The 26,546-nt window shown below is 50.5% G+C and overlaps 1 protein-coding gene across 1 annotated transcript; it reads left to right on the forward strand.

Annotated features, from left to right (window-relative positions):
* The first annotated feature begins 154 nt into the window (after positions 1 to 154).
* LOC120640277 (U-box domain-containing protein 70-like) lies at positions 155 to 2,416 on the forward strand. The gene is made up of 4 exons (XM_039916131.1): positions 155 to 177; positions 327 to 465; positions 563 to 673; positions 758 to 2,416. The coding sequence occupies exons 1-4, from the start codon at positions 155 to 157 to the stop codon at positions 2,159 to 2,161; spliced, it is 1,677 nt and encodes a 558-aa protein (XP_039772065.1). The 3' UTR covers positions 2,162 to 2,416.
* The last annotated feature ends 24,130 nt before the right edge of the window (positions 2,417 to 26,546 follow it).

Raw genomic sequence — 26,546 nt, forward strand, 5'->3', positions numbered from 1 at the left:
GAGGCCAATGCAGAAGTACCAGCAGTGCCATCATCACCAGCAGCCACAAACGCAGCACAGCTACCAGTATTCAACATTTCCAGCCAAATGAGATCAATGATGATCCACAAATTGGAGAACGAAGCATCAAGCTCAAATGCAAGTACTGTGAACGATGTGGGAAGATCAAGAAGAGATGTATCGTGCTCTCAATCCGAAAGAACTCGTGGTACATTGCTTCAACCATTCGAAGATGCTGAATCTACTTTCAATGGCAAGCAAAGGAGACCGTGGTGCTCAGAGGACTTCTCTGTTCACTCTGACAAATCGCAGAGCTCTTGTTGCAGTTCTTCACCAAACGATGGGGCTGTCAGTGTGTATAGAACAGAAGCAGTTGATAACAATGATATAAGTGAAATTGGATCAAATATGCATCCTTCAACTGATGACTCATGTGGCAATATTTCACCAACACCACATGACCTGGTATGTACTATGTGCAACTCTTGAGATATAAAGAGGGGATTAGTGCTCATATTCCTAGATGGTACATAGATTCTGACATATTAATTTAATGGCCCAGGATAAACTTAAGGAGGCCCTCAATGAAATTCAGTTTTTGAAAAATGAAGTGCAAGAAGAATGCAACAAACGGCGAAATGCTGAAAGAGAACTGCATTCAGCTCTTCAAAAGGTATGTGCTTTGCTCATTCACTGTGCTAGTACAAAATCCAGATCGCATGTCTATTTATTAACGAAATCATAGGTACTCTTGTAGACCAAAGAACTGGAGAAATCTTATATGAATGAGTTAAGGCAGCAGAAGGTACTCCAGGAGATGCATGAAATAAAGAGGCAGGAGAATGATGCAATGAGAAGAGAGCAAGAAGAAGCATATGCTGCACTGTACAATGCAAATGAGCAGAAGGTCAGACTAGAACACCAAATAAGTGAGATCGAGCTATATGTTAAACATAATGAAGATAAGTTAGCAACAACGAAACACCAACTGGAAGTGCTCGAAGCAGATTATGACAGGTTACAACATGAGAGAGATGCTGCCATAAGGGAAGTGGCTGAACTGCAGGAAAAGAACCAGCAGAGAGTTTTAGCACCATCTGAAACACTAAACACAAAGTTCTCTCTTATTGAGCTACAGCAAGCAACACAAGACTTCGATCCAACACTTAAAATTGGTGAAGGTGGTTTCGGAAGTGTTTATAAAGGTATCCTGCGCAATACAACAGTAGCTATAAAGTTGCTACATCCTCAAAGCATGCAGGGGCAATCAGAATTCCATCAAGAGGCAAGTAAATCATTCTTTTTTTTGTATGTAAACTACATTTTCTGTTACATAAAGTGTAACTTGTGTTGCTATGATAATCTTCCAGCTATGTCCTTGCAGGCTTCTGTTCTCAGCACAGTAAGGCATCCAAACCTCGTCACACTGATTGGTACATGCCCAGAAGCTTTTGGTCTAGTATACGAATTCTTTCCGAATGGCAGCCTTGAAGATTGCCTAGCATGCAAGAACAACAAGCCACCCCTCACCTGGCAGACCCGTACTCGAATTATTGGAGAGATGTGTTCAGCTCTCATTTTCCTTCATTCAAACAAACCTCACCCTGTGGTTCACGGTGATCTAAAGCCAGACAACATTCTTCTTGATGCCAATTATTCCAGCAAATTAGGAGACTTCGGAATTTGTAGACTTTTGATACAAACAAACACCTGCAGCACAACCCTTTACCGGACAACGAACCCAAGAGGAACCTTCTCTTATATGGATCCTGAATTTCTGACCACTGGTGAACTCACACCACGTTCTGATGTATACTCCTTTGGCATTATCATCCTGCGTCTTCTGACAGGGAAACCACCTCAAAGGATTGCTGAAATAGTGGAAGATGCCATTGAGCAAGGAAACCTGCATTCTATCATTGATAACTCTGCAGGAAGCTGGCCTTTTATACAAGCTAACCAACTTGCACATATTGGCTTGAGATGTGCTGAGTTAAGTAGGAGGCGTAGGCCAGATCTAACAGTGGATGTGTGGAAAGTGGTTGAGCCACTGATGAAGACATCTTCAATGACAGCACGGCCACTGTCAAGCACAAATCTATCAGATGACACTTGCATCCCATCATACTTCATCTGTCCAATCTTGCAGGTAAAAAAATAGGAGCAATATTTCTCCAATTGGTACCAATCATTAGTATTAAATGCATGACCTATTGACCATATGATCTAGTAAAGCATCACACTGAATCACCCTATAGCCTATACTAATTTAGTCTTATGGAATAAAAGGAAACAAAAAATGATCAACTCAAAGTGGAGCTATTGCGACAGTTAATTTGTCATGTTTTCATTCCTAGCCATGCACCAAAATTTGATACGATAAAGCAGAACACAGTAGGGATAAACTTACCAGCTCTCATGTGATGGATGAACAGGAGATCATGAACGATCCTTACATTGCCGCAGATGGATTCACATATGAAGGTGAGGCTATTAAAGGCTGGCTTGATAGTGGGCATAGTACATCACCTATGACAAATCTCAAGCTCGAACACAGCCTGCTTGTGCCAAACAGAGCACTCCGTTCAGCAATCCTAGAGTGGCAACAGCAGGAGCAGCACTGAGTTGTTGACAAATTAAAGACCCACTCTTTCACGCAGATGTAGTTTTTCCCATCATAATTTAAATGGTCTGCAGATCGAATAGAATGAATTAAAAAAATGCATGTACTGCGTCAAGATGTAAAGTGTTGAAGGAAAAAAGTATCATTTAAGCTTAAGCCCCATCTGGCTATCCCGCATGCTTATACCACTTCTCAAAGCTGAAGCTCTAAATGTTCACAAAGTATTCTCTGTAGACATGGGCATTGATATTTGAGATTGTACCCCCCCCCCACCCCACACACACACAAACAATATTCAGAAAACAGAAAAGCACGCCGGTATCACAATTTCTTGAAACAGGCAAATAGGCAGCGTGTGGCTAGTACAGTAGTACGAGAGCGCTAGATATCGATGTCTTGCAATGGACATCTCGAATTCCCAAAGCGCGCATTTCATCAGGTTGTATGCCCAAGCTGCTGTAACCCTAACTAGTATGTCACAATCAAGCAGTGAACAAAATAAAACGTAGGGGAAACAGTCTGACCGGCATAGAGACTAGAGAGGCAACGCCGACCATAGTCACAGAAATCAGGGTCGAAGGTACCGTTCCTCGACCCGAAAACACCGATCCAGTCCCGGAAACGCGGGGTCATTTTCGTCTCCGCCTTGTTAAAAACTCTAACAAGAATCGTATCCCATTCCTCGACCTAGTCGACCCCGAATCTTTGTGATTTTGGCGCCAATGCCGAAGCAGGCAGGGTAGCGAGTGCTGCAAAATGAGGACACAGAGAACTCAGCTCATGTGCAGGCTGCTGCGCTCGACGGCGTGGAGCTCATGTTGGTCCCTGCAATCAAGGGCCAGGTAAGCAACCTGGTCACCTTCCTCTCCCACTCCTTTGCTCCAAGGTAGAAGAAGAGCTGAGCTCTTCTACACACACATACACTGCTGTCTGCTCTGCTGGCTGAGAGCTGAACACTAGAATGTGGCAAGAATGAACTGCCTTTTCTCATTGCATTGCACTCATATTTATACACCATTGCTACCTACTCTAAGGTGCTACCACTTATGGCTAATAACTTCTATCACTATCTGAACATTAGTGGCCTAGAGCCATAAGTCAACAAAGGCTGCTAGCAAACTGCAGACTTGCCTTGACCAAAATCAGCAAAGGGACAGCTGCAGATTAAGTCTTACATTACTTCCCCTAATCCTGCTGCTAGCCCTGGACCCCATCCATGCCGATCATCTTCCTCAATTCCGAGAACCGAAGACGCCCGAGCGACTTGGTGAGGATGTCAGCGAGTTGCCGTCCGGTGTCGATGAACTCGATGACAAGGTGCCCCCCATCGACGCAGTCCCGAAGAAAATGGAACTTCACATCGATATGCTTGCTTCGGTCGTGAAAGACGGGATTCTTTGCCAGCGCAATGGCCGGCTGGTTGTCCACCTTGAGTGCTGGCGGGCGAGCTTCAACGCCAGTGAGCTCACCTAACAGCCGGCACAGCCAAACGACTTGGCACGCCGCGGTGGCCGCTGCAATGTACTCCGATTCACAGGTTGACAGCGCCACCACCTTCTGCTTCAGTGACTGCCAAGCCACCGGTGCGGTTCCAAGGGAGACGAGCACACCTGTGGTGCTCTTCCGTCCATCCACATCTCCAGCCATGTCCGCATCGCTGAATGCCGTCAGCTGAAGCCCGCCGTGCCTGGGGAAGACGACGCCTATGTCCAGAGAGCCCTGGACGTAGCGCAGCACCCGCTTGGCCGCTGTCCAGTGGTCCTCACGCGGGTCTTCGAGGAATCGGCTCACATACCCGACCGCGAACGTGATGTCCGGCCGCGTATGCGTCAGCCACCGCAGCCCGCCGACGATGCTCCGGTAACGCGTTGCGTCCACCCTCGCCGCCGTGCTGTTCTTCGACAGCTTGATCCGCTCCTCCATCGGCGTCGCCATGGGCTTGCAGCCCGTCATCCCGGCCTGCTCCAGCAGCTTGAGCGCATAGGCGCGCTGGCCCAGCACGATGGAGTCCCTCCCCTGCTTTACCTCGATGCCGAGGTAGTAGGAGAGTGCGCCGAGATCGCTCATCTTGAAACGAGCCGCCATCTCGCATTTGAACGCTTCAATGTCCTGCGCCCGAGCTCCGGTGACGATCAGGTCGTCCACGTACACGCCGACAATGAGCTCTTCCTTCCCCCGTCGTCGTGTGTACAGCGCATGCTCGGTGGCGCAGCGTGCGAACCCAAGCTCACCCATGGTGGTGTCGAGCTTGGCGTTCCACGCCCTGGGAGCTTGGCGCAGCCCATACAGAACCTTCCACAGCCGGAGCACCTTGTGCTCTGCCCCCGGCATCGCGAAGCCCGGTGCCTGCTTGACGTAGACCTTCTCCTCCAGGTCGCCGTTCAAGAACGCCGATTTGACGTCGAGGTGATGGACCTGCCAGTCCTTTGCCGCTGCAAGAGCTAGCAGCAACCGCACCGACTCCATCCGAGCCACCGGCGCGAACACCTCCTCGAAATCAATCCCTTCACGCTGCACAAAACCACGGGCAACGAGCCGAGCCTTGTGCTTGACAATGGCGCCGCGCTCGTCCCGCTTTACCTTGTAGACCCATTTCAGGCCAATCGGCCGGCATCCCGCCGGTGGATCGACCAGCTCCCAGGTGCGGTTGTCTTCGATTGACCGCATCTCCTCCATCATGGCCTTCCGCCAGTCCGCGTCACGCTCCGCAACCGCGAACGTGGCCGGCTCCTCCGCGCTCATGAGCATGAGCTCTGGATCGGTGAGACGCGAGGCCAGCCCCGGCAGCTCTGCATCACCGATGACGTCGTCCACTCGCCTGAATCGGAGCTCCTCTCCGTCGTGGTAGGCATCCACGAACTCCGAGTAGGAGGACGGGGGGGGATGCGAGCTCAAGATCCGCCGCCGCTGTCGGGGTCCCCTGTTCTGGAAAAACAGGGGAGGCTGGGGACGCTGAACTCGCCGCGCCAGGACTTGGCGGAACCTCCGCCGTGCCAGGACTTGGAGGCTCCACCGCCTCCGCTTCTGGCTCCTGCGCTGCCTCCTCTGCGCCACTCCGGCGCTCGATCACCAGCTGCTCGACGACGAATTCGCCCGTCAAGCCGCCGCCGGACCCCTCTGCTTCCCCTGCCGTGGGCGTGCTCCATCTCCATGCCGCCGTCTCGTCGAAAACGACATCCCGGGACACCACCACCTTCCCCCGGGCTGGGTCGTAGAGCCGATAGGCCTTCGTCCCATCCTCATAGCCCAGGAACACCATCTTGGTGCTCCGATCTTCAAGCTTCCCAAGGCCTGGCTTGACTGTCTTCACGTGCCCGATGCAGCCAAACGTGCGTAGGTACGAGACGTTTGGCTTACGCCCATACCACGCCTGATACGGCGTCATCCCCTTCAGGGCCTTGGTCGGTGAGCGGTTCAAGATGAACACCGCCGTGCTCACCGCCTCGCCCCAGAATTCCGCCGGCATCACCTTCGCCTTCATCATCGAGCGTGCCATCCCAACGATGGTTTGATTTCGCCGCTCGACTACGCCATTCTGCTGTGGCGAATATGGCGCCGTCAGTTGACGTGCCACTCCCTCTCCTGCGCAGTAGCTGGCGAATTCCACCGCCGTGAACTCGCCGCCACAGTCGGTTCTGAGGACGCGCAGCCTCTTCCCGGAGTCCGCCTCTGCCCGCGCCTTGAAGCGCCTAATGGCCTCCGCCGCCTCATCTTTGCTCGTCAGGAGCTGCAGCCACATATACCGACTGCAGTCGTCCACGAGCAGGAGGAAGTATCTCCGACCACCATGCGTCGCCGGCGTGATGGGCCCGCACAGGTCCCCGTGGACCAGCTGGAGCACCTCCTGCGCCCAGTACTTGGCCGTCTTTGGGAACGGCAGACGCCTCTGCTTCCCGGCCAAGCAGCTGTCGCAGAGCTCGTCGACGTGCTTGATCTGCGGCAGCCCGGTCACCATCTTGCCCAGGCGTCCAAGCGCCTCGAAGCTCAAGTGGCCGAACCTCCCATGCCACAGCCATGGTTCCTCCGTGCACGCCGCCGCGAGACACACCAGCTGCTCCACCTTCAAATCCAAGAGATAAAGCCGGTTACGGGAACGTGTTACCTTAGCGAGAAGACGCCGTTCCCGGTCCCTGATGCTCAGTACTCCGGTCTTGATGAGCACCTCGGACCCGTGCTCATCCAGCTGCCCCAAGCTCACGATGTTTGAGCGCAGCTGGGGAATGTAGAACACGTCCTGGAGTGCGCGGTGCTCACCGTTGCGGCACCTGAAGAGGACCGTGCCCTGCCCGCGGATGATGACCCGCGAGCCATCGCCGAACTTGACCGTCCCGGTCTTGCTTTCGTCGAGGTCAGAGAAGGCGGCCCTGCTCCCCGTCATGTGGTTGCTGGCCCCAGAGTCCAGGTACCACCTCTGCTCCAGCTCGTCGCCGACCGCGCCCAGCAACACCCGCGCCTCTGGCTCGTCAAGGTTGACGGGCTGCGGCGCAGTCCTCTGCTCCGTGTCCGCCTCCTCTGCTTCGCCATCCTTCAGCGCGCAGTATTGCGTCATCAACAGCGCGTGGTCGTCGTCGCTCTCTTCTTGAGCTAGGTGGGCCTCCTCCTTCTTCTCTTTCCGTTCCGGGCACTCCTTAGCCCAGTGCCCGATCTTGCCGCACTTGCGGCAGGCATCAGGGTCGAAGTTCTTCTTCTTTTTCCCCTTCCCGCGCGGATTCCCGCGCGCCTTGTTGCCGCCGGCATACCCGCCGCGGCTTGAGGAGTTCTCCCCGGTCCGCCGCAACATGCGCACGTTCCACTCCTCCTCGGTGAGCAGCAACTTGCCGCTCTCCTGCCTCCGCTCTAGCGGCGCATCAGAACGCCCTTCGGCCAGGCGAAGTCGACCGACGACGTCCTCGAGCGAGACCTGATCCAGGTCCAAAGTGGCCTCGATTGTAACCGCCATCTGGCTGTACTTGGCCGGTCACGCGCGGAGCAGCTTGCAGACGACGTCCTCCTCCTCCAACTTCTTCCCCAGTGTTGCCAACTGGCTTGCCAACGACTGGAGTCAGAGCGCAAAGTCCTCCACAGCCTCGCCGTGGCGGAACTTCAGGTCGTCGAAGTCCCTGCGCAGCTGCTGCGCCTTGGCCCTCTTGGCTCCCACGCCTCCTTCGCCGTCTTCTTGTTGCCGATGGCCTCGTGGAACTCTGGTGGCGTGGATGACAGCAGTGCGTCCATGGCCTGGACGTCTTCATCCTCTTCTTTGGTGCCGACTTCCACGGCCGTCCAGAGCTTGCGCGCCTTGAGCCGCCACTTCATCAGCACCACCTACTCGCCATAGTTGGTGCGAGTGAGCTGCGGCCAGTCCCGCGAGCTCGTCTCCCGCACCGTCCTGATCACATCCTCCGAGACATCCTTCCCCTTATCGCCTGCACTGGACGCCGGGGAGTCATCGCCAGCCATCGTTCAGCCGCTGGGCTAGAACGACACCGTACGGCTCTGATGCCACTTGTTGGTCCCTGCAATCAAGGGCCAGGTAAGCAACCTGGTCATCTTCCTCTCCCACTCCTTTGCTCCAAGGTAGAAAAAGAGCTGAGCTCTTCTGCACACACATACACTGTTGTCTGCTCTGCTGGCTGAGAGCTGAACACTAGAATGTGGCAAGAATGAACTGCCTTTTCTCATTGCATTGCACCCTGTTCCGCTAGGCGGCGCCCAGGCGGCGCCTAGGCGCGCTTAAGCGCGAGGCGGAGGGTCCCCGCCTCGCCTATGGGGGGAGGCGGAACCCTAGGCGGGCTGGGTCACCGGCGAGGGAGGAGCAGGCGGCAACAGGCGGGCTAGAGAAAGAGATGGCGGCGGGCGGCGGACGGCGCGCGAGCAGGGGGCGAGGAGAGGCGGGCGGCGGGCGACACGGGAGCAGGGGCGAGGAGTGGCGGGCGTCGGGCGGCGCGGAAGCAGGGGGCGAGTTGAGGCGGGCGGCGCGGGAGTAGCGGGTGGAGGAGAGGCGGGCGGCTGGAGCGCGTGAGCAGGGGATGAGGAGAGGGGATGAGGTTAGGATATGGGCTTGGGCTGTTTATGGGCCTTTCTATATAACTATTGGCCTACATGTGTCCTGTTTTTCTTTTTCTTATACACTTTTACTGTAAAATATGAATGGATTTAAAACGCCTGGGAAACGCCTAGCAACGCCTAGGCTCCGCTTACTCCCGACTAGGCTCTAGGCTGTGGGTCACCGCCTAGATTCCGCCTAGCGCCTGGCGGAACCATGGCATTGCACTCATATTTATACACCATTGCTACCTACTCTAAGGTGCTACCACTTATGGCTAATAACTTCTATCACTATCTGAACATTAGTGGCCTAGAGCCATAAGTCAACAAAGGCTGCTAGTCAACAAAGGCTGCTAGCAAACTGCAGACTTGCCTTGACCAAAATCAGCAAAGGGACAGCTGCAGATTAAGTCTTACAGCTCATGCGGTGGGTGCGATCCGTCGCCGTCAGCGGAACCTTTTTTTCTGGAGGATTTCTCCATTTTCACCGAGGAGGGAGAAGCAAGGCAAATCGGCAAAGCATACTGGACCAGGCGGCGCACGTGGCAAAGGCCTTTTCCTTGCAGGCTTGTGTTCTCAGCACAGTACATGCCCAGAAGCTTTTGGTCTAGTATACATGTTCTTTCCAAATGGCAGCCCTGATGGTCGCCTAGGATGCAAGAACACGCATGGCAGACACGCACTCGAAATATTGGAGAGATGTGTGCAGCTCTCATTTTCCTTCCTTGCCGTTTTAGCTTCTCACAGGATTTCAAATCCAATATTGCTGGGTCTGTGATTGTATGGAAATGATGAAAATGCAGGGGAAATAAATTTTGTTATTGATGCTATTCGTATGTAAACCAGTGTTTATCTGAGGACAACTATTACTCACTGTACTGCAGTGCCAATTGAAAAGGAGGCCATGATTCCACCATCTTGTATTCCCGTGTGCAGTACTCGCAGCAATTCAATTCCATTCCTCATTAGGTCCAACTCTGCTTTTGCCTGCTTGATGGAGTTCTGTAATGGCATCAAGCATCATTGTATTAAATTCAGCAACCATATCTGCAATCGAACAAACAGGCAAGCTGCAGGCCTGCAGCCGCATTGCAGTTGCAGCAACTCATGTGGTTTGCTCAGCTTTCTACCTCGCGAGAAGGGGATTCAGGGGACAGCGGGAACGAAGGCAGAGGCAGGAGATGAGATGAGATGAGATGCCCCGGCCGTTCTTCAGAACTCCCGTCCATCCTTCAAACCACGTCAGTTTGCGCAGTTTTTCTTGTTCTGCAATCTGCATAGAGCACTACAAAAGGAAATTTCTCCCTTGAGTTTTTAGTCACTGCGAGAATATGCTATGTAGATCACACACTTCCTTAGTAACCGTGGTATGTGCACCCTGCTCTGAGGTACGTGTTGCTGGAAAAGATTTGCTCCCATTCAGGCAAAGCATCGAGCACTTAGCGTGCAGACGCCGGCGAGCGGGCCGTGCGGCGAAGAACCACGTCTTCGTCGTCGTTTCCGTCTCCATCCGAACAGCGGCAGCCTACGGCCGGCCGGCGGTCGTGGTCGCAGAGGTGGGCACCACGAAGCAGCGAATGGCCGTCAAGCCCGCTCTCCGCTTAACCGTTCCCGCGCCGTCTTGCAGAGCCGCGGTCTGGGAACCCGCCACCCTTGTCGGCGGCGCCGGCGAGAGGAACTTTGCCGGCTTGCCGCCGCAGATAGTCATGTGAGTGAACGGAGGCTCTCACGGGAAGCAACTCTAGGGGTGGTCGACGGCATTTCAAGCAAAGGTCGGCGGCGGGGCGGCATACCGGCTGCCATTTGTCGGCCCTGTAATTTGCGAAAAGCGGATCGCGATTATTTACATATAAACCCTTGAAAGTTTCTGCAGCCACTGTTTTCGGATCACCAGGAACGGCAGAGTGCCCCAGAACTCTGATAAAAAATAGTTTCACTGAACACTGATTCTTTATTTCCTGATGCCTCCCTTTGTTACTGGTTCTTGATTCCCTTGTTACTGAAAACTCATTTTCTGCAGGAACTGTTTCTGATCACTGAAAACTGAAGGCCGCTTACCCAAAGAAAGTCGCCAATCAGAACGCTCATTAGCGGAGGCGATGGTGAATTGGTGATGACTCATGAAGTCATTATGCAGAGCAGTGACGTGTTTTTTTTTTTTGAAACGAGAGCAGTGACGTGTTGCCATGAGCATTTGTGTTGTGTGATGTGCAACTGCAAGGGTAAAGGACATGCTTCTACTCGTAGCGCTGGGCAACTATGCAGAGTTAAGTAGGAGGCGTAGGCCGGATCTAAGAGTGGATGTGTGGAAAGTAGTTGAGCCACTGATAAAGGCTGCTTCAATGACAGCACGGCCACTGTCAGGGGACAAATCTACTATCAGATGACACTCGCATCCCACCTGTCCAATGTTGCAGGTAAACATAGGAATAATATTTCTTCAATTGGTATCAATTATTAGCATTAAAGTCCATTAAAGCATCTCACTGTAGCGCATACTATAACCGAGAGATGATACTGTCTGGCTAAAACTCGTCCTCACCCGTCAGATTAGATTATTTTTTATCCATATATATATATATATATATCAAATCACATGAACAGTGCTTCAACTTTAGTGACGCCTGCTTTTCTGAAACATGCGTAGTTAAAAGACAAGCCTCTTCGTGTGCAAAACCAATCTCATTCAGGACCTTCCGCTCACGCTCTTTGTGCTAGCCACCTACCCATCTATCTAGTGGAAATGAAAAACATGAGCTCACTCTAGGTGTGATCTGCAACAAGTGGCGGAGCCAGGGGTGCTCCAGCCCCCCTACTCCCATGGAATCCATGGAGCCCCCCCTAAAGCCCCCCAATATTTTTCAAGCATGAGTGAAGAAGAGGAAGAAGAAAGGAGGAGGAAGAAGAAAAAAAAAGGAAGGAGGGAGGAAGAAAAAAGAAAAATGAGCCCCCCTCAATTTGAATTCCAGCTCCGCCACTGTCTGCAACGTGTATATAGAGCAGACGATTAGACACAGCCGATCATCCTAAGGGCACACAAAAAGAAGACGATGCTCCGTCTCATGTCGTCTCTTCCTACGGCAATGGTGAATTTGCGCAGTAATCGAGCTGGTAAGGAGAAGAGGAGGCTTCTCCTTGCCAGCTCGATTACTGTGCGAATTCACTGTCGCGTAGCTGCTTCGTTCCCTGGTTGGCCCAGTGCGCATGATGTACTGCTCCATCAGTTCATCGTGTGGGCACGGCCATGGTGGTCACGGAAGCCCCCCGTGCCGGTGCCACCGCCGCCGTATTGCCATCGCCGATGCAGTTGCTGCTGCAGGGCGTCGTCGTCTGGTGCCGAGTCCAGGCTTCCTGCCCCCCTATAACATCCAGCCTCACGGACAGTCCGCTTCGGGCTGCGGACGGTCCGCGACGGCCCTGCTTCAACCACTCCAAGACCGAGGTTCGTCGGTCGCCGCCACGTGCCGACCGACGAGCTCGTCCCTGTCCATTTCCGTTTGCCGCATTGAAGTCGTGCACCGTCCTCCACCCACCCCGCGCCCACTCCCTCACTCTCTCTCTCTCGGTTCACTCTCCCTCTCCCTCCCGACGCCATGGGCGACATTTGGGCTCCTCCCGCTTGCCGACCGAATCCGCGCGCTCCCCTCCATGGATTTCAAATCCACCGCACCCAAAGCTCAACCACCTTCCTAGCTCCCTCCTCAACCCCTCAAACCATAGCCACGACCTCCCCCACGCCGGGAATCCCGGATTTCTCGACCGCCGGTTGGAGTTTCGCCCAAATTTGACCTCACCGTGGAACTCCATCGCCCGGTCGCCGTTTCTTTCGTCCAAGAGCTCAAATCGACTGTAAGTGAGCCACCCATGTTCGTGCTCTCCTCGTTCCTCCACGTTCTTGTTGTTTCCATGCACGTTCACGATGATGTCGTTTTGACCACCACGGGCCGCACGTCGCCGACTAGATTAGGCTGGAGTTCTTCGCGTACATTACCCATGCCCGTGTGCGTCTCGTCCAGTAGATGGTGTAGTGCTAGCCTCGCCGTCGGTCGGGCCACCGTCGGCGGGAACGGCGCGCCGCGGCGCCACGTCGGCCTCACTGGTGGCGGCGCGCAGTGTCAAAAGATAGGAATCACGGACGGTCCTCCTAGGAGGGCTGGACAGTCCACAGGTCAACTTAGAAGTTGTCCAGAGATGATGTTATCTCTGGTGTTTTCGTAGAATTGAACTACGGACGGTCTGCTATTGTTGAGCGGACAGTCTGCCGTTGAGTTCGAAATTTGTCCAGAGATGATGTTGTCTCTGGTGGGTTTCGAAGGGTTGAACTACGGACGGTCCGCTAATGGAGAGCGGACAGTCCACCGTAGAGTCTAGAATTTGTCCAGAGACGTTATCATCTCTGGTGGGATTGGCAGAGTGAACTTCAGACGGTCCGCCAAGGAGGGCCGGACAGTCCGCCGTAGAAATTAAAAATTTGTCCAGAGGCGTCGTTGCCTCTGGTGGTTTTGCAGAGTTAAACTGCGGACGGTCCACTATTTGAGAGCGGACAGTCCGCCGTATAGATTTGAAATTTTCCAGAGAGGTAGTTTGTTCTGGTGGGTCTGCAGAGTTGAACCGCGGACAGTCCGCCACTTGGGTGCGGACAGTCCGCAGGGTATTTCAGTTTGAAGTATAGTAGTAGCTTCATTGAGCTGCACTCATTTATTTCATATGCATTCGTGTAGCATCCGCCGTTGAGGACGTCATGTTTGAGGTGATTGCGGCACCGCAGGAGCAGCCGGAGCAAGCCCAGGAGGAGAGGCGTGAGAACCCGGCCCAAGGCCCGCCTGACCCTAGCTCTTAGCATCAGCCCGAAGGCAAGCCCGGTGCACATCCGATTATTTCAAATTATGACACCTTTATATGTCTCTATTATTTGTGCATTAGGTTTATAAATTGTTTGAAACCCTAGTTGCATGATCCCTAGGTCTCCTTGAGTTATACTAGTGTGTATAGGATGATAGAAGTGCTATGTTTAATGGTTTCCGGTAGAAGACGAGTGCTCTCCTGCCACTCGCGAGATATAAGATGATTAGAAGTCGAGTAATTTCCGGTTGCTCGCGAGATATATGATATATGGCTATTTCAATACATGATTATTTGAGTATGTTTTGAGATAAATGGATAATGTGAGACCAGACGGGGAAATGATGACAATGTATAGGTATGGCAGCAGAACATGGTTCCTGAGTGTCTTAGCCCCGTCTGAGTCGATTAAGGACCGTCCGTTGTTGGCAGTGCTGATCGGGGATGGAACTATACTAACTGCATACCGGGAGTAGGAGGTAGTCAAAACCGGTAAGCCTAGTACTGCCCTGCTTCGAAAGTACATGACTCCTTCCCACCCCTTAGGGTAGTCGAGTGGCTGCGGAGAATTGGCTTGCATGTATTTACTTTTGGTGGTCTCTCGTAGGGCTCGGCTGACTATACGCTGGCGGGGCGGTCCTGTAGTTCGTGGCGGGGAGGGGAATGGTTGATGCATGTGGTCCGACGGGGCCTAAGCTTGCCGTGTTGGTTAGGTCTACCTTGCAAGGTTAAATCGAATCGATTCGCCGTGTCTCGTGGATATGAAGGCATCGATCTCTTTGTCGCCTCGTAGAAATAAATTAGAAATGTTAGTGATAAATGATGGAACTATTTTGAATCATTATTGTAATGCTCCAACATGATTGTTGTAGATATGCCAACATTAAATGAGAGTCTTTCTATATAGAACATGTGGCTAAAATATTGAAAGTAAGGATTTAACTATAGATGCTTTTCTGCAAAACAACCCGCTGGCCAGAAAGCTGTGCAAGTCTAGATAGGGGCTATGTGTACCCCTGGTCGGGTAAGCCTTGCTGAGTATTAGTATACTCAGGGTTTGTTGCCACAATTATTTCAGGACACCCGGATGTTGACTTCTGTCCCTGCTGCGTTAAGTTCATCCGTCGGGACGTAGTAGGATGGGAGGTTGTGGAGCCAGACGCTTAGTGAGGGATCTCCTCGGGGTACTCTTTTGGTAGTTGTAGACCCTTTCCTCTATCCGAACCTTAATTTCGGTGTTGTAAAGTTTATAAACTATGTTTGTATTCAAACTTGGATTGTAAAACTCAAGGTAAAGTCATATATATTGTTGTATTTTCAAATTTGTGTCGTGCTTGTACCATCTGCGCTCACCTTCGCGTGAGACTATCAGTGATGTTTCGATCGGGCCGTGGGATGAGAAAGAATCGCCAAATTAAGCCATTAAGCTAATGCGCCCGATGTGTTCAAATGATGGTCATTATGCTTAAGTAGAGTTTTAATTTGGCGGTTCCGTCACACCCCCGCCAGTCAGGGGCGAAGCCAGGCTCCTGATTCACCAAAGACACCAATGTCAGACTTTTCTTTTACTGATGTCATTAACCTTAAATACCATACTTAAACAATATTTTACACAAAGTTTTCTAAAATCCATTATTGTCATGTCAGCTGACATCGGTAACAAGCTGTAGCTCCGCCACTGCCGCTAGTGGCAGCCTGGCAGGCGGCTGCGACGGAACGCCGACGAGCCTAAGGATGGCAACAGGTCAGGTTCGGTTCGGGTTGAGTGCTTGGGCACCCAAAACCGAAACTCGAACTTGAAACCCGAACCCGCCCCGAACTCCAATTCGGGTCAGAATTCAACCCCAAAACCGAACCCCGCGGATACCCAAAACCCGACGGATAATCCAAAACTCAATTTTTTTTTACAAACCAGTGTTCCAGGTAAGGTTGCTCGCACATCCAGATTGCCACCGAGCCTCCTCCGCACCTGCGTGCGGGGCGCAGGCGGCTTTTGCCCCTCCGCCATGCGTGGCCCGGTTGCGGGGCAGGCTGCTCCCGGCGCTGGTCGACCTGCGCGCGGGGAGGCGGTGAGGCGGAGCAAGGCGGGGCGGGCCAGGCCTCCGTGAGCTGGTGGTGGGGCGAGGCGAGGTGGGGCCGGCGGCGCTCACGGAAGCCGGCGAACTGGTCGGGCGGGCGGCGCCTGCGGACGCCAGCGAGCAGGCGGGGCCGGTGGAACCAGCGCAAGCCGCCGACAGGGCGGGATGGGGTGGGCCTGCACACAGCTCTATTCCTGCCAGCCGAGCTTCGCGTGGGGGCAAGGTGGGCGCGGGGAGCTGCGAAGTGTGCGTAGGCCATCGGGGGGCGAGGGAGATCGGATCCTGGGGGTGCGCCGACGGCTGGAAGGAGGCAGTAGGAGGATGGAGGGTGGGGTGATGTGGATAAGATTTCAAGTATATATTGCTAGGGTAGTTAGATGGGCCTTTAGTGGGGTGAAGATTTCAGGACCCAGTGGAGCTCCGCGGGTTTATTTAAAGATCTGCCCCAAACCCGAAGGATTTCGGGTACCTGAACCCGCAAATCCGCGGATCTAAACTAGGAACCAAACCCGAAACCCGCAAACCCGAAACCAGCGGATACCCACCCCGAACCCAACCTACTGCTAACCATAGATGAGCCGCGCGCCGCCAGGTGACGGCAGTGCGGAGTGATCTTCAGATTCTCGACGCCATCCAGAATAGTCTAACGGTTGAGGTTGGTTCTTCTCTTTCCATTTGTTTGTTGGATATTTGGTTGCACTATTGGCTACTAGTTTGGTACTTTGGTCTGTAGACTTACTGGCAGTTCCCATAATCCTATATTTGTATGATAATATGAGTACTAATATATTTTTATTTTGTAGGATGAATTTTCAGAACTGTCCAATGATAATTATGTGGCGGACGATGATGATGACATGCCTGAAGTTCAGCTGTAGGCAGCTGTAACATCCCAAAAATTCACCAAGATAACTAACGTGCTAAAATGTTTCAAAATTATTGTCATCGTTGAGCTCAAATCATTTTCCCCCCGATCTCCCAATCTCCCGAAAAACCGGTCCCGACATCCGAATCCATCGCTGTCCCGTCTCCCTGTTCGCCCTTGTCCCGCACGTCACGCCCGACCAACGCGCGTGCGCGTCCAGTCACGGTCGTCGCCGCGATCGGCGCCGGCGCGATCTCTCTCTCTCTCTCTTTTTCTTTTTTCCTTTTTCCTCCCCTTTTCTTTTCTTTTCTTTTTCCTTTTTCCTTTTTCCCTCTCCCTCTCTCCTTTCTCCCTCTCCTCTACCGCGCGCCCCCGAGCGCCGCTTTGCTCGCCGCCGCCCTTGCCCCACGCGCTGTGAAAGAGCATCTAGGCCCTTAGTGGGTTTTGGTGTATTGATTGACAATACGATTAAAGGACTAACTTGTTTGCATGAGATTATGAGCAGGTATTTAATTTGTGGAATGATATAGCTCATGTATTACAAGCAAATGTGTATGTCCCATTGACAATCATTATATGTGACAAGCTAGAATGAGAAAGAAAAATGGAAGAGCAAGATATTCATGTGTAGTATGAAGGCTCTAATATTGTGTTGAAGCTTGTTAGTTTATATGGGACTCAAAGTGGCAAGCAAAAATTATAAAAGAAAATAGAGCAATGTATTCATGGTTAATATAAAGTCTCTAATATGCGAAGGCTTGTTTCGGATGTATATGACAAGCAAAACAAGAAAAGAAAAATGTGAGCAAGTGTTCATGATTGACATAAATGCTCAAATATCTATTAAAGGCTTATTCGACTTATGACAGAATTCGTATGACAAGTAAAGGTTGTGAGAATGAGACACAATATGTTGTTGCCTAGTCTCAAATTGGAAAGACTTGTCGTATGAGATAAATATTATTGTACAAGGGAAGCAAGCAAGAGAAAAGTGAATGAGACATGAGTTGATGTGCATATGTTATCTCAAATTAGAAAGCTTGTATATAAGATTGAATTGAGAATTTAAATTGACAACGAAGATTTCATGCATGACACAAATCAATATGACTTCAAGATGGACGGCTAGGATAAAGGTGGAGGACCGAGAGGCGTGTTTCAAGAGCCTACGCAAGCGTTGGCTAGGGGGGAGCAAGGGAACCGATACGGGTCAAAATACCGGAGATCCTAGAGTCATGGAAAGCTCTATATTGAAGAGTGTGATCATTTGGAAAATGGGAGTGACTTGTGAATCAAAGATGGATTCCATCTTATATGAAGGAAGATTCAAAGTCACTAGCTCAAGCAGTCATGCTCACTGAAATTAAGGATGTTGACAACCTCAAGATATTGATTGAAGAAGTTCGGCTTGATCAAGACATGAAAGCTCAAGTGTTTTGTATGTCATTTTATGTGAACTTGAGTATAGGATGTCGTACTATCAAGAGGGATGCAACATCAGTGGTTTGACATTACCAAAAGTGCTCATAGCTATCCCATGTGAGAAAAATCAGAGAGAAACACTTGGGAGCAGAAAACCTACTTGGATCGGTCTGACCGGTCCATCCGACCGGTCTGACCGGTCAGGGTCCAACGGCTAGTTAATTTGAACTGACCGGTCTGACCGGTCTGGGGGACCGGTCTGACCGGTCTGAGTCTGACAGAGCAACGGCTAGTTTTTGAAAGAGGGGTATTTATACCCCACACCCTCACCCATTCGGGGGTGCTGATGCCATTACATTCTAGAGCCATCTCTGAGCCGTGAGAGCACTTGAGAAGTCCTCCCCAACCTCTCTTTGTGAGATTTGAGTGATTAGAGTTGAATCCTTTGAGTTGGGTTGAGTGAAACTTTTGCTAAGAGAGCATTTGAGCAGCGAGAGCATAAGCCCTAGCTTGAGCACTTGTGGTTGTGTCGCCAACTTGATTGAAGCATTTGTTACTCTTGGAGGAGAAGCCTCCTAGACGGCTAGGCATCGCCGGCTAGCTCCCAAGCTTATGGTGAGCAGCGGCAAGTTTGTTGCAGCAGCAAAAGTGTGCCACAAGGGCACATGGTCAAATAATGGAAAGGAGGAGATAGCTTGACCTTGTGGTCGCGATAAGCTTCCTCAACGGAGACTAGGATTCACACGTGGTGAACGTGGTGAATCCGAACTTCGGTGAAACAAATCTCTGTTTTCTTGCATTATCTTCATTTAGTTTGCCTCACACTTTGTACTCTAGCTTTATTTGTGCTTCCGCTTCGATCTACTTGGTTTTGTTATTTCTGTGTGTGCAGGGTTAAGAAATACATTTGTAAGCATCTAAAGAAGCACCATACCAAGCTGCATTTGTGCTAGAGCTCGTAAAGGGGAGGATTAACACTTTTGTGCAGGTTCTGCGTAGGACCGGTCTGACCGGTCTGCTCAACCGGTCTGACCGGTCTGAGTGTTTGAATCCTGTTTCTAAACCTAGTATCGGTGTGACCGGTCTGCCAGACCGGTCTGACCGGTTGGTTGCTGATAATTGTGTTAAGTGCTTTAATCTGCAGGATTAATTTTAAACGCCTATTCACCCCCCCCCCCTCTAGGTGACATCACGCGATTAAGGTCCTTTCACGCTGCCCCCCCCCCCGCTTCCGTCCACGTGCGCGTGTGCGCGCCCCTGCACGCCGAGCCCCTCACCGCCTTGACGCAAGCCCTGCCCGCGCGTGCGCACACGCACAGCGTGGCCGTGCCTCTCGCCGCGCCGCCCGCCGCTGACGGCTGCCCTGCCCGCCTGCCCACGTGTCGTGTGCACGCTACACGCGTTCCACGCGCCCCCGAGACTCGCCACGCCACCCGTCGCTTCGCCTGGCCGCACAGCGCCACCGTCTCGCCGCCCGAGCGGCACAGGCCGCGCGCCGCAACGCCGCCGGCCGCACAGCGCCCCACCTCGCCGCTCGAGCCGCGCAACGTGACTTCGAGCTGAGCAACCGGTCCCTCCACGTGCGCGTCCTCCCCTGCGCATTCTCCCTAACCAAGCCATTGCGTCGCCGCCGCGAATCACGCACCGCTCGCCGGCCTCCCCACCGGCCACCACCGTTCCGCCGCCTCTCTCGGCCTATAAATAGGCCCCTACGCCGTTTCCTCACCACCACGACGCCGACCGCCACCTCTAGCCTCCTCCCCGAGCTCCCAACACCGCCACCACCCACCATCGCCGCCGAGCCCCACCGGCCACCGCGGAGCTGCCTCCTCGCTTCACCTCTGCCCAATGTAAGGGGCGTATTAGGACCCCCTTGCCTCCCTTCCCCTTTTCCCCCAGCTTCGGGCCGCCACCAAGCTCCGCAGTGGCGCCGCCACGGTCGCCGTCACCCGCCGCCGTGGCCAAGCCCCCACAAGCCACCTCCGCTCGAGCCGTGGCCGGGAATCCACTCCCCGTGCCACCCTCTTCCTTTTCCCCCTCCTCCCGAAGCGCTGTCGAGCCCCAGGCTGCCGGCCTCAGGCCGCCGCCGGAGCGCCGCACCCTCCCCTGTTCCACGGGAAAGGGGAGGAAGAAGACAGGCGCTTTTGCACAAAACCCCCTACCTTTTTCTCTATTCTGTTAAGAAACCTCCCACCTCTCTAATACTTTTGCAAAATAAACCCTCTCCTTTATTATATTCCAAAATAAATCCTTCCCTCATATAAATATATTTCTAAATAAACCCCTGACCTTTTTCATAATAACCCGGGTATTTTCTAAAATACCAATCAAGCCCTGTCTCCTCAGAAATAATTACAAACAGGTCCCTGACTCCTTATTTAACCCCTAAACCTCTCTGTAACCTATCATTTCATGCGCCAAACAATCTCCGATTGACCTAAAACTTTACCACGCCATTTCTAACATAGTTTTGGCCATGCCATTAGGAAACCGCCCAAAAATATTACTCCTATCTTCATATCTTAATTGTTTCCGATTCGAGCTCAACGATAAAATCTTTATTTCTTTTCTTAATTGTGTGTTTGTTTGTATACGTCGTAGATCACGGTGTGAACGAGGGAGAACCCGTCGACGAGCAGTACTGCGAGCAAGTCAACGAGGGCCAGTTCCACGATCCCGAACCCGAAGGACAGCACCTCGATCTGGACTTCCCGGAAGGCTTTGAAGACGGCAAGTTCAATCCCGTCCTTTGATGCATATTTTGTCCTAGTTTTTATAAACACAACCTATTGGCCTGTTTTAAAAAATTGCATATGTTTTGCCTGCTGAAAATATGGTTTGATAACCACTCCTTGATTTATTATAATCATTCCTTGACCACCTAGATTAATGTCTGAATGTAATTTGTTTGGACGTTTATCGCTGCTAGAACTCTTAGAACCTTAAACACAATACAACTTATTTTATAAAAGAAAAAATGTGTGATTGTGTGGGAAGGGATAATGTGGAATTTCGAAAGATGAGATTAGACGAGATGGATGGCACTTCTATGTGAATTGCCGAACGGTGTGCTCGTGCATGTGTGGCAGAGCATGGAAGGGAGATATCCATCTTGTCACAACTAGGGACCAAGTTGGTGTGTCATCTCACCTAACTCTACTATCGTGCAAACCACTCGACCGTTGAATGGGCAACGGCTTAGCATAAACCCCACTAGTTGGTTTGATAGCCATCAGGAGAGCTGAGAGCAACGGGTGATAAAGGAGAAGGGATTAACTCTGTGTGACTGTTAAAACCTCTGTGATAGGTCAATGACCCCTTGGTGGATCCCGTGATGGCTACTCAGGTCTAGCTAAGGTGGGTAATAGCTTTGTTGGGATCTGCACCGATACTACGGTGATCGAGCTGTGGTACCCCGCTTGTGGGTAAAGTTGCACACCTCTGCAGAGTTAAAATCTATTCGAATAGTCGTGCCCACGGTACTGGGCGAGTTATGGTTTGGTTACACAACTAGTGTTTCTTCTGGGAATGGATGGGTTGGCGTGAGTTGTTTTGGAAAAGTGTCCGGCAGTTGTGCCGAGTGCTATGACGGATGAGGAGTCCGGTAGCAATTTTAAACTGGGATCATGTGTGGATCAACCCCCGTATTACTCAGTACAAGATAATTGTTTTTGAAAACCCCTTTCTTTCAACTAAACCCCTGCATAATAATTAGCTTTCCGCAAATTAAACCCCAGCCTTATCCTTGATTTACCTTGTGCATTAAATTCTGTTTAAACCCCCTCCGTGGGTGTGGTTGGACTTGCTGAGTACGTTTGTACTCACCCCATTCTTAATTTTTACAGAAGAAGATCCAGACTTTGTTCCCGAAGACGTTGAGTAGAGGTTCCGTCCTGCACCCAACCTTGCCTGTGGATAGGGTCGCCCGCAGGAAGTTTCGTATGGCACAAGACTCTAATGACCCCCTCTTCGTAGTTAATATCGTTGTGTGGGTGTTAGTTGTTATCCTCGCGATAGTGGCGCTTCACTGCCCACTTCCGCGTAGAGTTGTACGGTGATGTATCATCTGATGTAATAAAAGTGTTATCAGCCTCCTGTGACTGATATTGTATCACTTTTAAGTCTTCTCTTATGAGGGGACGCTTCAGCAGCCCGCTACCCTTCGTTGAAGACCGAAGGAGTGAAAAAATCAACTAAATATGATCTTGTTTAAGTCTCTTTTTGAATTTGGTTAATGATTATGTATGCGACTATGTCATGTATGCTGCATGCAACTTTATGTCATACTATCATGTATGCAACTATGTGTCAATTGTCATGAATTGATCCGATATTTGGATTAATGTTTTAATCGAATCTTTAATGCGTATGAGATGTGTCAAGTCATATAGTTAGTGTTATGCTCTATGAATTGATATGTTTATCATTTTTGAAATATCGTTTTGATGGGTTCCGATCATTATCGATGTGCTATCGATCGTTTATTATCATTTTCGAAATTACCGGAATACCGACGCCGCTTTCGTTTATGAAAATATCGTATTGTTTTCGCTTTCGATGAAAAAATGTGAAAGCGAAAGTGGTGGAGCCTTTCGCCGATTGTTTCCGGACTGTTTTCATCCCTACCACAGATGGACTGCTGCAGGCCTGCAGCGAATATATATCATGTGGTGGCCGAAAAAAAAAGGCTGCTGTTGTTTCGGCAATCAACAAAGGGCTTTGCTCTGAAAAAACAAAAAAGGCTAGCTGCTTATATAGGGGTACAAATGGATGACTCTTATGTGCACCTCCAACTCTCATTAGTGATTATATACTAGGATTGCAAACAATAAAAAGTGATTTTTTTTCCAAAAGATCTTCATTCGATAGGATTGTTCTTGTGATGTGGATCCAAATATGCATTGTTTCTTGAAGTGTGAAATAAAACTTCGATCATAGGCTGCTAGAATACAACTGTAAACCTACTACTTACTCCTGTGTTACAGTGTCGTATCTCTACTATCCCCCATATGTACCGCCACCAAAAGTGTGAGGCGAGCTGCCGAGCTCCTCCAACTCCAACCAAGCTGGACTGCTGGAGGCCTTCTCGCACGCACTCGTGCGCTCCGTATGGTTCCCTTACCCCGCACTTTTTGTATTTTAATCTTTTTTTTATAAAAAGAAGGATCCACGCGTCAGTAGGATGAATCCCTGTGCACGAGACTCCCCCCCCCCCCCCCCCCCCCCCCCCTCGCCGGGCTCCAACACTCCTCCCTTGCGCCTACCGCCTCGACCCTGCTCCCGTCGCACCGTCCTCCTGAGCGGATCAAGATGGAATTTGCCCCTCCTAGATAACGGGAGAGATATCTCTGGGCCCCTCGAGATAGTTGGATTTGAAAGTGCATGGCCATGCCAAAGTGATTAAAAAGTTAATCATGATGACTAAAGGTTAGTTATGAATAGAATCCACTATTAGATCGAGAGAATGGTCGAACTATCACAAAAGTGGCACGCATCTCGCTTTGAGCTTGACTGGTATCTGTGGCAAAGGGATCGGTGTATGAGTATATCTATGGTTCGGCCGATATGATCTTTATGTGTATTTGTGAGTCACTATGCCCTGCTAGGTGCCGCTATTGACTTGTGATTCGGAAATGATTTCCGATCACGACCACCTACACATGAACCTAACGGGTCACACACTTAAGGGGTTTGGAATGTTGGAAAGCTTGCATGTATGATTGTCTCTAGTGCAAGTGGGAGATTGTTGGTGATATGCCCAAGAGCCCATCATCACAATACGGTTTAAAGGCCCAAGTGGATATTGATCCAAGAGGGATTAGGGTTACTAATGGGCCTATGAGATAGAAGCCCATTAGTACGCCCTATATATATGAGGGAGGGGCTAGGGGGGCAATGACCTGAGCCGCGCCACCTCCCTAGCCGCCGCCCCTCCCTCTCTCTCGGTCGCCGCCCTTGCCGTGCGTGCGGTGCTAGCACACCGACGCCCGGCGTTTCATCCCCGTACGTGTGGACTCCGTGGAGGCGCTGCTACGACTGCTGCGCTGATCGGCTGCTGGGATCAAGTACGAGGAGCTCGGTTCGTGGGACGTGATCGACTACTTCCTCTACATCGACGCGCGACTTCTTCCGCTGCGCTGCGCGTCTAGTGGTAACGATCTATGATCTTCTACTCGCAAGTATCTTGGGCTTATGCGGTAGTGATGCTAGCGTAGCCTACCCGTTTCCCTACAGTGGTACCAGAGCCATCTTGCGTAGTTTTTGGTCTGGATCTTTTGCATATAGCTGATATGTTGTTGTAGTAGATTGGATCTATTACTTTTGCACGGTTTGATTAGATCAATTGGTCATAAGGGGTTAAAACTGGAGCGAGTTGATTGCGCGGCATATGACAAAAGATTAGTTTGTGTTCTTTCTCTGTTATGCATACGACATGTCCCTACCGGCTGGAATCACCATCGGGACTAACTGTGTGCATAGTCAGCAGATTGAACCAACAGATCAAGGTCATGTGTAGATGCAATCTTCTCAAGTGCAAAGTTTGCACGGTCAAGGTGATTGACCTAGTGAAATTTGAGGCATTATGAATGGCTCGGATTTGAGGTGATGCGATCACTCTGATGAGATTTTCATAGGGATTCCATAGATGCGATCTGTGTAATTCCGTGAGGTTTTCATAGGGACCGCCGTTGCTTTCTCGCTGTAGCGGCTTCTCAAGCGCTACTTTGGTAGAACACGTCGTACGCCTAACTTGTTTTTGCAGGGTGTGATGTGAATGGTATGGCCTCAATGTCATGTGATGATGTATGTGATGATTTGTGCGGCCTGCGTGTCGCAAGTTAACACAACCGGGTTGAGGTTGCACCATTATTGTATAACGACCTGCGTGTCGACTTGTGATGTTTGAATCCTCATGTAATTATTTCACTAGCTATTAGATGTAGTAGCTTAGTATCTTTTCATGGAGGCTTCAATCATGATGGCGATGATGATCACCACAAGACAGGACGGATGGCAATGGAGGTCACCTTGGAGCCATGGCGATGGTGCCCATTGTGATGCAAGAGGCCATACTATTCACAATATAATATGATTATATGCTTGTGATGTTTATTTTCCTGTCATACTATTCTTTCATGCTTTTACATATGGTGGATGCTTTAATCATGATAGAATAGCTTCCCTTAGAAAAGGTTGAGTTTTTGATGCCTTTTACCAATAGCTGCACCTATAAATTTTGATCGTTGTGTGGTAGGTTTACCAAAGTAGAGTACCCTCAGCTATCACTTTTGTATAGGGTGGATGTCGGACATTCACAAGCATAGTATTGGTTTACTCAGCAAAGCTATCAAAACAGTTTTGGGCTTTAAGGCATAGGGTTGGGGCCGGGGCATTGGATGCCACCCAACAAACAAGAGTCGCATAGAGATGTGATTAGTAATTTGTTACTTACCTGTATCACTACTTTTCTAGCCGTGATGCTAAAGCTCACTAGAATTTTAGTGATTATGGATCTTGAACCACTATATGTCATTAGAGGGAAGATGACTTTGATATAGTAGGTTGTCTTTTGTTAAATCAGTTAATGAAAGTCTTTACATAAACTTTGTGCTGAAATCTTGCTTTACTTTAATGTTGTAGATCATGTCTGCCAATAACAATTCCGCTTTCAATTTGCGTTCTGTTCTTGAGAAAGAAAAATTGAATGGAACAAACTTTATTGATTGGTACCGCAACCTGAGAATTGTTCTCAGGCAAGAGAAAAAGGAGTATGTTCTTGAGCAGCCATATCCTGATGATCTCCCTGACAATGCAATTGCTGCTGATCGCAGAGCTTATGAGAAGCACTGCAATGACTCACTTGATGTCAGCTGTCTGATGCTCGCCACCATGTCCCCTGATCTGCAGAAGCAGTATGAGCATGCGGATGCTCATACCATGATCGAGGGGCTGCGTGGGATGTTTCAGAACCAAGCCAGGACTGAGAGGTTCAATATCTCAAAATCCTTGTTTGCGTGCAAGCTGGCAGAAGGTAGCCCAGTCAGTCCTCATGTGATCAAAATGATTGGTTACATTGAGACTTTGGATAGACTTGGTTCTGAACTTCACCAAGACTTGGCTACTGATGTTATTCTCCAGTCGCTCCCGGCGAGCTATGAGCCTTTTATCATGAACTTTCAGATGAATGGCTTGGATAAAACATTGAGTGAGTTGCATGGGATGCTAAAAACAGCAGAGGAGAGCATTAAGAAGAATCCCAATCATGTGATGATGATTCAGAAGGGGAACAAAAAGAGGAAGCGTTGGACGCCTCCTAATCCCAAAGGTAAAGGCAAGGAAAAGAGTTCCGGTGGTGAGTCCTCAGGCTCTAAGCTAAAGCCAGCACCTAAGGCCAAATCTAGCCCTACTTAGATGAATGCTTCCACTGTCATGAAAAGGGACATTGGTCTAGGAACTGCAAGAAGTACTTGGAAGAAAAGAAGAAGAAGAAGGGAAGTGAGACTTCCACTTTAGGTATAAATGTTATAGAAATAAATATTGCATTATCTTCTAGTGAATCATGGGTATTTGATACTGGATCGATGATTCACACTTGCAAATCGTTGCAGGGTCTAAGTGAGACTAGAAGATTTGCAAGAGGCGAGTTGGACGTTCGGGTCGGCAATGGCGCAAAGGTTGCGGTGTTGGCGGT

The sequence above is a fragment of the Panicum virgatum genome, chromosome 7K (assembly GCF_016808335.1).
Source record: "Panicum virgatum strain AP13 chromosome 7K, P.virgatum_v5, whole genome shotgun sequence".
Taxonomy (NCBI): domain Eukaryota; kingdom Viridiplantae; phylum Streptophyta; class Magnoliopsida; order Poales; family Poaceae; genus Panicum; species Panicum virgatum.